We start from the raw sequence: 14030 nt of genomic DNA, 5'->3' as shown, positions 1-14030 counted from the left end.
ATACACTGCTCGTTTAAGCAGTGTAAGAATGACTTGTAATGTGCAATCACAAGCGCAAACGAATATCGGCAAGACTGGCTGCGATTGGTTGAACGTGATAATATCAACACTGTGTTAGATCGCTATGTATTTATTTCGTAATCTAAATTGCTAATCGAAAAATTCCAATTATTAACTATTCAATCACTGTCGAAACATAAGCTATAACCTTTAACATGTTGTATTGCATTTATATAATGTAAGGATTGTTATTATTTATAAACACAAACAAAATGTAAATTTTTCATTTTTTCCTTGGGGGTGCCACAGTGTCACAGTGCTTATGTATGGGTCACCACTGGGTTTTACAGAAAACGGTGAGAGATCAGGGGAGAACCAGAGGTAATCCCTGGAAGCTATAAGGAGGGTGTGAGCACGGGGATTGAGAAGCAGGTTTTTTGCATGCAGAGTTGGAATGCTTTGCCTGAGAGTGTGGCATCTGCAGAGAATTTGAGTGTGCTTAAAGTGCGGTATGATGAGCTGTGTGTATGACAAAAGGACCTCCTAGATTAGTCTTTGACTCCATATGGTCTGGGGATAATGATAATAATAATAATGAAAGTTAAATAATCCATAGAAAAAGAATTGTAGAGTATTTGTTGCAGCAAAAAAAAATAATAAATTTTATTTATTTTTTTGTTGGCTACAAATTTAAGGATAGGGATTTCTCAAATAGTACTCATGTTTAAAAGCGAATGCATTGAGTTTTTTAAAAACAGCAGTCAATAATTACCTCACCTTTGCTATGAACGTGCACTAAGCTTTCCGCTCTATGTAGAGGTGGTGCAGCAAAACATCAGTGGTGGGACTAAGTCCCAATGGAATATTGAATACTATGCCAATATCTTGTCAATCAGTAATGAAGAATGAAATAAATCTTGGAAAATGTTTGTTTACCTCAGAAGATAATGTATTAAATATTGCTTCATACAGAATTCAAATTTACATTTTTTATATTGAAAAAGGAAATCTAATAAGCAATTTTTATGCAATTATTTTAATACCTGTAGTTTTATGTTTTCTTAGTTCTGCGATTTGACAAAAAGAAAAATGTAACTAATTTTAATGTGAATTTGATGAATTAGAATGCAGATTAATTAAATACAAACAACAAATTTCATAATTTATTTATTCTAAACATGAGGCTTCTGACTAATTCAATTTTTATCACTTTATTTTCTAACTGTGTTTGTCATTTCTGTATGCACAGATGATGGAGTAGCTTGTAAAATGGGATGTACATTTGAAAGAACTAGGGAAAAAAAAAATATAAGTATTAAGACTAATATCATACATAAAAGGTTGTGGCATAGTGAGGATGTTGAATGCCTGGGAACAGAGGTACAATGGCACTTCCTTAATTATTTAGAATAAAAATAGAAAATACAGTTTGTTACATGTCATCAAACGCTTGGTTCTGGGCATAGGGACTGTAAATTGTTTGGAATAACTGTGCATTATGTTTGGTTATTTGATAAATGCTAGTTACGTACATTGCATCAGCTGATTTTCAGACTTTTCCAATATCAGTTAATGGTGTGCTATTCACTTAATCAGAAAAAAATGCAAATAATGAACATCAGAAGAATTGATATTCCAGACCTTCCTGATGTCATATAGTGGTCAGAGTTTGAAAAGTTAAGGATGCCAGGTAACTATGTAAGGTGTGGTCCCCAGGGGCATTTTTCCACTTCACTACACCACTCATTAAAAGATGCATTTTTAAGCACTATTTTTAAGGATTTTTAATACTGTTTTATAAAAGATAATTTACCTGTGTCATTTAAATTACACACCTCAATCATATAAAAAGTTAAGTAATCTCATTCTGTTTCTGGTAAGATGCACATTTTCCTAGCAGTTAAGTGACAAAAGAATGTGAACACCAGTCTTATTATCAAAAGATCTCTACAGAATCATAAGCATGCATGGAAGGTGCTTATTAATTATTACAATATCTGCTGTGCCATCTTCTAGGGATAGCTATATTTCTAGTGATGAATTCCACTCAGTCAGCAAGCTTCTTCAGCAAGATGAAGTGTTATACTAGTCAGCCAACTTTTTATATAACTCCATTGGATGGTTCTATATATATATATATATATATATATATATATATATATATATATATTTCTATCATATCATTTTCCCTTCCATCTGATAAGTTCTGAAGATTGCAGTCCTTTCATCTACCTAATAACAAGCAGCATGATGATGGCTGGAGTCTGGTATTACTTGAGTTACTCTTCTCTAGACTTATTCTTGATTCTGCCCATTATATGGAAAACAAGGTTGTAGTCATTTACTGTGTGTTGTCTTCACAAATTGTGAAATAGTTCCCTAAATTTCAGCATTATGTCTACAATTACTGCTAAATTCCATTTCTTCTTTTCATAGCATTAACTTATTAAAAGACCATGAAAAGGAAACTATGTAACATCTACCAGCGCAGCTAACTACATCTCCTACTCTTCAAAATCTTCTGAATCTCCTGAATTAATTAGACTGACTCACCTGGATGTTTCGCCTTTTTATCTCAGCTCATGTTTATATCATACCACTGCAAAACAGGCATGCTATCTATACTCTCTCACCATTCTTATTGCTTGTATCAGCAAGTCTTTCATGTGTTCTTATTTGTACCTGTTTAAAATATGATGTCTTTCACTTTCCCCCTTCCCCACAACAAAGAAACTTTGCTAACATCCTTAATTTCCATGGAAACATCGTTTTGTCATGCTCTCCTGAATTACTCCTATCAGCTACACAAAAAAAATTTCATTATCTCCCTCTTTCACTTTCTGTTCTCTTGCACTCTCCCTTCTTTAATTTCACCTTATGGAACTTTAGATACTATTAATGACTATGATGTGAATAATGTGGTAATTCAGAAACATTTCAAAAGAGTTATGGAATAATTTAGAGAATAAATGTTTCAGCTTAGTTGGCTAAGTGCATGGTATCTCCACTCTTCGACAAAAATGTGCATTCGAATCCTACTAGGAGTATGGATGTTTTAAATGTCTTTAGATGGGAGATGAATTTTATTTCCTGATGTGAATCAACCACCCTGCTTATTGGAGGACTGGAGTGACTTGAATAACTTTCATGTTTAGTCTTTAGTGTAGGTTTTCCAAATTATGTAAAATATAAATAAAAATATAGAAAAAATATTAAAAAAAAAATACATAACAACAACAACAACAACAAAAAAATTCTATCTCATTTCTCAGCCATTCTGCTCTCTCTCCACACATCCTGCTTGCTGCTTTCAATTGACATTCACACACTCAGAAGTGATGTTCAGCCAGTACAGCAGTACTGGTTGTTAAAATTTTAAAGTTTTTCATACCAGTTGTTAAAGGCATTATTATATGTATGCCGGCCTGGTTGACCGAGTGGCTAGCATATCTGCTTTCCAGCCAAAAGGCTGCTCGTTCGAATCCCACCGTGGGCATGGATATTTGTGATTGTCTGTGAAAATACTAGTGGGTAGTAGATGGTGTTGGTGTAGTTGTGGTTGGTTGTTGATGGTGGATTGAGTGGTAGAGACAGAGAGCTGTAGACTAGGTGCCCTCCATCCCTCCTCTTCCTGGCCACAGATTATTGGCATTAGTGAAACATGGCTGACAGAAGATGATATAGCTAGTGGGGTAGAATGTGAAGGGTATAGTGTGTTCAGGAGGGACAGAGAGAATAAAATGGGGAGAGGAGTGTTATTGATGATAGCTGATGAACAGCAGCCAAGGAGAATAGAAGTTGAATTGCAGGATAGAGAAAAGAGCACATTTGAGGCTGTTTGGTGTGAGATTGAGACTAGCAGAACAAAATATAGAGTGGGGTGCTGCTATAGACCAGGTAATGGACTAGATGGTGAGGATAGTATGCATAAGCAAATAGACACAATGAGTGGAAGGAGGGTAATTATTATGGGGGATTTCAACTATGGTAACATTGATTTGAAGGAGGAGAGGACACATGGGAGGAAGGAATTGGATTTTATGCAGTTATTAAGGGATAACTATCTGAGACAGCATGTAATGGAAAACACTAGGGGTTTCAGAGTGCTTGACCTAGCAATTGCATCTGAGAATTTGACTGTAATGAATATGACCACGTTGCCAACAACTGGTGAGAGTGATCATAATGTCTTGACCTGTAAGGTGGCTAAACGTGTGGAATTTTCAATTAAGACATGGTATATGTGCTTAATTAAACTTACTGGGCTGGTAAGTATGACAAGCTTAGGAGATTGCTTGGTTCAGTGCCATGGCATGTAAATCTGCAAGGGCTGGATGTTAATAGTGCATGGGAGGTGGTTAAGGAGCATTTGCAGAAGATAATGGCTGACTGCATACACCTAGAGTCCGAATAATAAATCAAGAAGGGGTTAAATGGATGAATAACACCAATGAGCTTGAGTTGCAAAAAAAAAGAAACAACTGTGGAGGGAATTTAAGGAGAAAGGTGATTTGCAGGCACACAAATGGTATACAGCGCAGGCCAGAAGGGTATTGAGTGTGGTAAGAAAAGCAAAAGCAGATTATGAAAGGAATTAGCCATGCAAGCTAAAGAGAATTGAAAACAGTTTTTTCAATATGCTGCAAGTAAAAGAAAAAATGTATACGGCAGAATGATTTTAAGGAATGCTGATGGTAGGGAGGTAACCGAATCAGTTAATATAGTGGAATTACTGAGCGAGCACTTTGCAAGAGTATATCATCCAGGTGGTGATATTGCAGGAATGAAGAATCCAATAGCTTATACGGGAAATGTAGTGAATGAAGTGGAGGTGAAGAGTCTATTACAAAACCTTAATGTGAATACATCTGTGGGATTGGATGGTATACCAGCTTGGGTCGTATGTGAAGCGGCTAAAGAATTGTCAGTACCCTTTACCATTTTGTTTAATTTGAATCTCTAGTCTGGGTTAATCCTGAGAGGGTGGAAAGAGGGAGAAAATAGTTCCACTGCATAAAGGAGGTTCCAAGACTGCTGTTGCAAATTACCGACCGATCAACATATCAGGAGTCATTGTCAAGGTCTTGGAGAAAGTAGTCAAGAGAAAAATACAGGATTGGATAGATGAAAATGGAATACTGTATGGGGAACAGCATGGTTTTGTGAAGGGTGGATCATGTCTCAATAACTTGCTAACGTTTTATAACACAGTGACGGCTGAACTGGATAAGGGTAATGGGTTTATAGTGATACTGCTGGACCTTGCTAAGGCCTTTGATAGGATACCACATGGAATTCTAATCAGTAAACTGCAGCATATGTGGATGGATAGGAGAGTGGTTGAAGGAGAGATATCAGAGAGTAGTTTATTCAGGAGTAGAATACAAAAGACGGCCTGTGACTAGTGGTGTGCCACAGGGTTCTGTTCTTGGGTCACTGCTATTTAATTTGTTCATTAACGATATAGGAAAGGATGTGAGAGGAACTATTCATTTGTTTGCTGCTGCTGATGATGATGATGATGCAAAGTTGGGTAGAGCAATAGTGAATGCCATTATGTCAAATTTTTGCAGGATGATTTGGATAGATTGGAGGACTGGGCTAAGGAGAACTGATGTCAAATTAAAGTGACAAAATGAAAGGTTATGTAATTTGGGGTGAAAAGAATAGCAGTATACCACATTGGTGGAACTGCACTCCAGGAGATTGACGAGGCCAGGGATTTGGGATTGTTGGTGGATAGGTAGTTGAAGTTTAGGGGGCACATTGCAAAAGTGGCTAAAGCACTTATCAAATCACTTGGTTACTGAAGAATACCTTGACGAGCAGAGACAAGCAAGTTATTGTTCCTCTGTATTGAGCCTTGATAAAAACCCCATCTTGACTGCTGTGACCAGATTTGGGCACCAGAGTTTCTTCTTGATGGGGAGGAGGTGGAGGGAATCCAGTGGCGAGTGACCAAGATGATAGCAGGTTTATGGAATGAATCTTATGAGAACAGGTTGAAGATTTGTGGGTTGAAGAAATTGGTTGATAGGCGGAAAAGGGATGATATGATTGAGACATTCAAATTGCTAAAAGGATTCTATAAGATTAATTCAGAGGATATTTTTAAGATCAGGACTGGTGGTGGGAGAACTAGGGGACACCTATGGAAGCTGGGCAAGAGTGTGGTTACCAGTGGTGTTAGAGCTAGGTTTTTTACTTGGAGAGTGGTAAATGAGTGGAATAAGCTACCAGAGTCTGTTGTGGGTGCCATGACTGTGAATAAGTTCAAGGTGAGGTATGATAGATACTGTGTGATTGTTAAATAGTTGTTCTTGACATGATGTTATGACCTCCCTCGATGAGTCTAAGGACTCCTTGGAGTTGCCCGTAATAATAATAATAATAAAATATTTTTGGAAAACTAATAAATACAAGTTCTAAAATTTCAATTATTACCGATGAAGCTTCAATTATTTCACACAAAAGTGTTTTAGTAGGTTATTTGAAATCTAAAATTCAAGATTTTCTAAGATGGTGTAACAGTTTTTATTGATCTTGTCGAGTTAGAAGGAACATCAGAAATAATTTTGGTTCTCAAAAAACAATGTTTTTTTTTATTAAAACATAGTTTTAATGCAAAATATTTACATTAAAATCTTATTGGATTTTGAAAAGACGGTGTCAGTGTAATGTTTGGAAAAAAGTCTGGAGTTAGAGCAAAAATTGAAGAAAATTTTCCAGGTGTTTGCATTTGGCATTGTCTAGCTCATTACATTCAGTTGTCTCTAGATGATTCAATCAAAGGTAAACCACTTAGACATTTTCTCGATAAACTTTATGCTTATTATCATAGTTCAAATAAACACATGAGAGAATTAAATAGTCTTTCTATGGAATTTGTAACTGAAGTACTTAAAATAGGAAGAATATTTGAACATTGCTGGGCAACGTGTAGTGTTCATTGAACAATTCATTTTAATCAAAACCATGAAGTTGGAATAGTTTTATATTTTAAAAACAAAAACGTTTTGAAAGATTTAGGGACGGAGGAATTGGAAGGCCGAGATATCATTAGTGCTTGGGAAATTGTGAAGGAATATTTGTTAGCAGCAATAGTAAGCTGCATTCCACAAGTGAAGAAGAGGACACAATCTGGTGTAAAATGGATGACAAACAATATTAAACAGGAGCTGCATGTGAAAAAGAGGCTATGGAAGAGATATATGGATACAGGTGAAGAGCAGATGTATGAAGAACATAAGACAGGAGAGTGAATAGTATGGTAAGAAAGGTGAAACTGGAGGTATGTTTCGGTTGAAAATAGATTGGTCCTAAGATCCAAAGAAAATCCTAGAGAATTTTTTAGCTTTGTGGCCAGTAGGAGGAGAAATGATTGTGGAAGAATAACATCGTGGGATAAAAATGGGAATAGAGTGACTGATGCAGAGGACATAGTGGAATTGTTCAATGAACACTTTAATGCGTAGTTCATCCTGGAGCAGTAAATTTTAATACTAGAAGTATAAGGCAAGTTCGGGGTTTAGAGGTGCAGGAGGAGAATGTGTTCCAAATACCGAGTACTCTAGATGTCAGGGTTTGAATGTCAGGTTGGTCAATTGGATTCAGTAAAGCTTTGGGACTAGATGGTATTTCACCATGAGTTTTGAGAGAATGTGCTAAGGAATTGACAGCTCCTTTGACCTGGCTTTTCAATGAAAGTCTGGCTACGGGAAAGGTGCCCAGGTAATGGAAGGAAGGTAAGATACTGCCATTGTGTAAGGGCAGTAGAAGACTGGAAGTCTCTAATTATACTGCAGATTGTGTGTCATTAGTAATTGCTAAGATCTTGGAAAAATTATTTAGGGACCGTATACAACATTGGGCAGATGAGGGTAATGTTATCTGTGAGAGTCAACATGGATTTGTGAGGGGGGGGTGCTCTTGTTTTAGTAATATGCTAGCCTTTTATAATAAAGTTACAAGAGCAGTAGATGAGGGAAAAGCATATACTGCCATTTTCTTGGATTTAGCAAAGGCATTTGACAGGGTACCACATGATAAGCTGATATATAAGTTGCAGCACATGATTTTGAATGTCAGATTGGTCAACTGGATTCAGGATTGGCTGTCCAATGGGTATCAGAGAGTTGTGTATGGTGGGGAATTTTTTAAGGAGGCAGAGGGTTACAAGTGAGGTCCCACAGGGCTCAGTACTGGGACCTATATTGTTTAACCTTTATATCAATGACATTGTCAGTGGATTGCAGAGGGATATTCAGTTGTTTGAAGAAGATGTGAAGCTGGGAAGGGCTATTAGTAATAGTGCAGATGTGGTAGTCATGCAAGAGTATTTGAATAAGCTAGACAGATGGGCAAATGAATGGAGATTTCTGTTTAATGCAGTAAAATGCAAGGTCTTGAGGTTTGGGACACACTGATGAGACGCCACTGGAGGAGCTATAGAGGAAGTAGGGAAGACAAGAGATCTGGGATTGATGATTGATAGAAAACTGAAATTCAAGGGATGTATTGCAAAGGTGGTGAAGGTAACACAGAGAATTGCTGCAATAATGAGAAAGACGCTGACCTGAGAGATAAAAGAGTTATCATTCTGTTGTATAAGACCCTGATCAGACCACACTTAGACTAATGTTCTCAGATTTGGTCTCCAGGATTTGAAGGGGATAAATTAACTGTGGAAAGTGTAAAGAGGTAGATAACAAAGACAGTTTCAGGACTGTTTTTATTATTATTATTATTATTATTATTCAGGCCTCCAAGGAGTCAAAAGACTCATCGAGGGAGGTCCTTTCTAAGACATAAAGTCTGTCAAGACTCATCGAGGGGAAGTCCCCCCCTGAGAAACACAAAGTTTATCATACCACTCCTTAAACCCACTGACCGTTCTCACTCCCACCACTCCATCAGGCAATGCATTCCACGGCTCAACCACCCTCCACACAAAGAAACCACTCCTTACCCTCTTGCTCACAGTTTCCTTTCGTAACTTCCAGGGATGGCCTCTTGTCATCACTCCTTCCCGCTGATCAACCAAGCGAAAGAACTCCCCAGTGTCAACCCTGTAACCACCTCTCAACAGTTTAAAAGTCTCAATCATATCACCTCTCCTTCTTCTATCCACCAAACTCTGCAGTCCACATTCTCTCAGCCGATCCTCATAACTATCCTTGTACAGTCCTGAAACCATCTTTGTCATCCGTCTTTGTATCCTTTCCACGGTTAATTTATCCCCTTCAAATCCTGGGGACCAAATCTGAGAACAATAGTCCAAGTGTGGTCTGATCAGAGACTTATACAACGGAATGATAACCCTCTTATCTCTGCAGGTCAGTGTCCTTCTCATAATAGCAGCAATCCTCTGTGTTACCTTCACCACCTTTGCAATATGTCCCCTAAACTTCAGGTTTCTATCAATCATCAACCCCAGATCTCTTGTCTCCCCTACTTCCTCCAGTATAACTCCTCCCATAGAGTATGCAGCATCCCATCGATGTTTCCCAAACCTCAAGACCTTACATTTTGCTGCATTAAACTGACACCCCCATTCATTTGCCCATCTATCTAGCTTATTTAAATCCTCTTGCAGGGCTACCACATCTGCACTATTACTAATAATCCTTCCAAGCTTCGCATCATCCGCAAACAACTGAATATCCCCCTGCAATCCACTGGCTATGTCATTGATATAAAGGTTAAACAATATAGGTCCTAGTACTGAGCCCTGTGGGACCCCACTTGTAACCCTCTGCCTCCTGGAAACTGCTCCACCATACACAACTCTCTGATACCTATCAGACAGCCAATCCTGAATCCAGTTGACCAATCTGACATCCAGACCCATGTGCTGCAACTTAAATATCAGCTTATCATGTGGCACCCTGTCAAATGCCTTCGCCAAGTCTAAGAAAATTGCAGTATATGCCTTTCCCTCATCTAATGCTCTTGTAACTTTATTATAAAAGGCTAGCATATTGCTAAAACAAGAGCGTCCTTTCACAAATCCATGTTGATTCTCACAGATAACATTACCCTCATCTGCCCAATGCTGTACACGGTCCCTCACTACTTTCTCCAAGATCTTAACAACTACTGATGACACACAGACTGGCCTATAATTAGACACTTCCAGTCTGTTACCACCCTTATGCAATGGCACTATCTTACCTTCCTTCCATTCCCTGGGCACCTTTGCCAAAGCCAGACTTTCATTGAAAAGCCACGTTAAAGGTATTGTCAATTCCCTAGCACATTCTCTCAAAACTCGTGGCGAAATACCATCCAGTCCCACAGCTTTACTGACATCCAGAGTACTCAGTATCTGAAACACACTCTCCTCCTGTACCTCCAGACCTCGTACCAGTCCTATCCCTCTAGCATTAAAACTGACTCCTCTAGGATGAAATACTCCAATAAAGTGTTCATTGAACAATTCCACTATGTCCTCTGCATCAGTCACTCTATTCCCATTTTTATCCCACAATATCATTCTTCCACAGTCATTTCTCCTCCTACTGGCCACATAGCTAAAAAATTCCCTAGGATTTTCTTTGGATCTTAGGGCCAATCTCCTCTCATATTCCAGTTTCGCTTTCCTTACCACACGAGTCACTCTTCTGGCCTGTGTCTTATATTCCTCATGCATCTCTTCACCTGTCTCCTTATATCTCTTCCATAGCCTCTTTTTCGCATGCAATTCCTGTTTAATATTGTTTGTCATCCACTTTACTCCAAATTGCGCCCTCTTCTTCACTCGTGGTATACAACTTACCATTGCTGATAACAAATATTCTTTCACAATTTCCCACGCACTGGTGATATCCCGGCCTTCCAATTCCTCCCTCCATGAAACTTCCCGAAGTTGACGTCTAAGACTATTATAATCACCTGCCTTATAATTCCACATAAGTTCCCGTCTCTTTGATACTCCTGCATGTCTATTCATTTTCCAAGTCAAAACCATATGGTCACTCTCTCCAACTGGTGGGAGAGACGTCAACTCAGTTATTATCAACTCTTCTGATGCTATAACCAAATCCAAAATTTTTGAACCTCTTGTTCCCTCTGTTACATGTTGCCTAAGACATTTGTCCCTCAAGAATTCTAGAAATTCCATTCCCCTATTGTTACATGCATCTTCCTCTCTCCAATTTATACTACTGAAGTTAAAATCTCCCATAACAATCATTCTTCTTGCACTTGCCAAACTTAGCTGTCTAAACATCTCCTGGTCCCCATCCTCTGTGCTCCTGGGTCTGTAGCAACATCCCACTAAATATCCTGTCTTGCCTACCTCTACCTCACACCATACGCTCTCAAAATCATTTGTCTCACTACCTTCCAAATTCTCCACTCTTAGAGGAAAGGCTGTATGCTGTTAGTTATGAGGATCAGCTGAGCAAATGTGGACTGCAGAGAGGTGATATGACTGAGACTTTTAAACTGTTGAGAGGTGGTTACAGGGTTGACACTGGAGTTCTTTCACTTGATTGAACAGTGGGAGAGAGTGATGACAAGGGGCCATCCCTGGAAGTTACGAAAGGAAACTGTGAGCAAGAGGGTGAGGAGTGGTTTCTCTGCATGGTGGGTGGTTTAAACGTGGAATGCATTGCTTGATAGAGTGGTGAGAGCAAGAAGTGTCAATGAGTTTAAGGAGTGGTATGATAGACTTCGTGTTTCCTGGGAAGGACCTCCTGTGATGAGTCTTTTGACTCCTTGGAGGCCTAAATAATAATAATCATATAGCTTTAAAAAACGATATCCTAGAAGAAATTATTAAGCTTTACAAGAAGTAAATGTTTCAGTTATTAGAGCTGACAGTTTAATATCGTGGGCAATATATCTAATTGAACATTTAAAATTAAATAAATGAACACGTGAAAAAGAAGCAGAAGATATTGTTAAAACAAAAATATCCTATTCAATTTGAAGTTAATAGAAATAAAACATCAACTGCCCTTTCGAGAGAAAACGTTTTTGATTATTTAGAAACATATATGAAAATGTGTTTGTTGTTCGACGATAAAAATGAAAAGTATAATGATCTTTTGAATTGCTTTAACTTATTAAACCTGAAACTTGGCCACATCATATTTGTGAAGCACCATGGATTGAAGGTGAAAATAGTTAAACTAAAAACAATTAAAATAAATCATAAAATACGTCATTTCAGTAAACAGCATTCGAGATTTTGTTGATATCAGAGATACAGAACATAAAAATATTCCAAATAGTATTTTGAGAGCAAAATGAATTTTGAATGTAATTCTGTTAATTCCAATGAAGCGGAAAAAAGGGTTTAGTACAATGAACAAACAACAATACTGATGTTCAAATTAATTCTTTACTAATAGAGACAACAAGCGATTTAATGACAATTAATTTAATGGGAATTCCAAATTATGATATGGAAAACGTTAGAGTAGATTTTAATATTATTATTATATTATATTATAATGTTGATGAGGTGGCCAAGTAGTTAAGGCGAATGGAAGAGAATGAATGCAAGCTGAATCAGAGTAGGAGTGAGAGAGAGAGTTAAGGGAATGATAGAAGAGGTGAGAATAGAAACAGAAGAAGAGAGAAAATGAGAGACAGGTATGAGAATGATAGAAGGGGAGAGAATAGAAACAGAAAGAGATTGCTGGAACCAGGGATAGAATAATGCCAGAACAGCAGGTAAGTAGGGGAACGAAGAGAGAATGGGTTAGAGGAGAGAGAGAATGAGGAGTGTAGGTGAGCAATCAAGGAACAGAGTGGTAAGAGGTGTGATGTATGGAGAATTGATGATCCATGGTGTGCAACATAGGATGTCAGAGGAGTGTTTGCCTGAAGTAATGATAGAAAGCATGAGTATGGCAATTAAGCGAGGTGCAAGAGTGGATGAGATGATTGTCATGATGAGCACAAGAGATATAAGATTCATGTTTGAGGTTGTGCAAAACAAAATGCAGAGAGGAAAGATAGTGTGTGTGTGTTACCCAGATGTGATAATGACAAGCTGAATAGAAAGCAGTAATAATGAATAGCATAATAGCCTGAATGTGCCAGAAGAGAGGATTGGAATATGTGGATGCTTGGAGGGCATTTGAGGACAGAAAGGAACTATGCGAGAGACTGCTTGCATTTGAATGAGGAAGGCATCTGGAGAGATTGTTGTTTTCTGAATAAGTCGGTGTTAATGCAGGGAAACTAGAATTCCCAGGGTGGATGGTAGCAGGGGTGGCCTCTTGTGAGAAGGGGACGACATCAGGTAACATTAAGTCCAGTGGCATCTGGAGGAGATAATGATAGGTATAGAAGAAGTGACATTTTTATGCTTTATACTAATGCCAGGAGTATCTGGAATAAAGGAGATGAATTGGTGGAGCTGATAGCATCAGCCTGGCTAAAGATTATTGGGATCTCTGAGATGCAGTTGATGAAAGATGATATAATAACAGGAACAAGTAGCAGGGTACAGCATTTTGGGGCAGGATAGGAAAGGAACATGTGGTGCTGGAGTACTGCTTATGATAAGTGATGACTTATGTCCTCTGGCTTTGGAAGGCAGTAACATTAATGGTTTTGAAAGCATATGGTGTGAGATAGAGGTGGGCAAGACAGGATATTTTGTGGGGTGTTGCTACAAGCCAAGGAGCACAGAGATTGGGGAGCAGGAGATGTTTAGGCAGTTGAGCTTGGCAAGTGCAAGAAGAATGATTGTTATGGGAGATTTTAATTACAGCAGTATAAGATGGGAAGAGGAAAATGCATGTAGTATTAAGGGAATGAAATTTCTATTGCATGAGAATATGTAATAGAGGTAACAACAGGTTCAAGAGTTTTGGATTTGGTCACAGCACTTCAGAAGAACTGATAATAACTTAGATGACATCTATCCCCCAAGTTGAAGAGAGTGACTATGTGGTTTTGACTTGGAAGATGAATAGACATGCAGGAATATCAAAGAAAAGGGAATGTATGTGGAATTATAAGGCAGGTGATTATAATAGTCTTAGATATCAACTTGGGGCAGTTCCATG

At 38.2% G+C, this 14030-nt stretch overlaps 1 protein-coding gene across 1 annotated transcript in view; it reads right to left on the bottom strand.

Annotated features, from left to right (window-relative positions):
- Positions 1 to 1151: 1151 nt before the first annotated feature.
- Positions 1152 to 14030, bottom strand: part of Cubn (Cubilin) — a 2223842-nt gene continuing 2210963 nt past the window's right edge. The window contains exon 69 of the mRNA XM_090396294.1: positions 1152 to 1291. Coding sequence (XP_090252420.1) covers positions 1212 to 1291 — 80 coding nt within the window. The 3' untranslated portion in view covers positions 1152 to 1211. The remainder of the gene's footprint in view (positions 1292 to 14030) is intronic.

Source organism: Typopeltis vanoorti, chromosome 8 (assembly GCF_054136105.1).
Source record: "Typopeltis vanoorti isolate ZY-2024b chromosome 8, IOZ_Tvanoo_1.0, whole genome shotgun sequence".
NCBI lineage: Eukaryota > Metazoa > Arthropoda > Arachnida > Uropygi > Thelyphonidae > Typopeltis > Typopeltis vanoorti.
The sequence above is the reverse complement of the archived record's forward strand: the minus strand, read 5'-3'. Positions and strand labels throughout refer to the sequence as shown.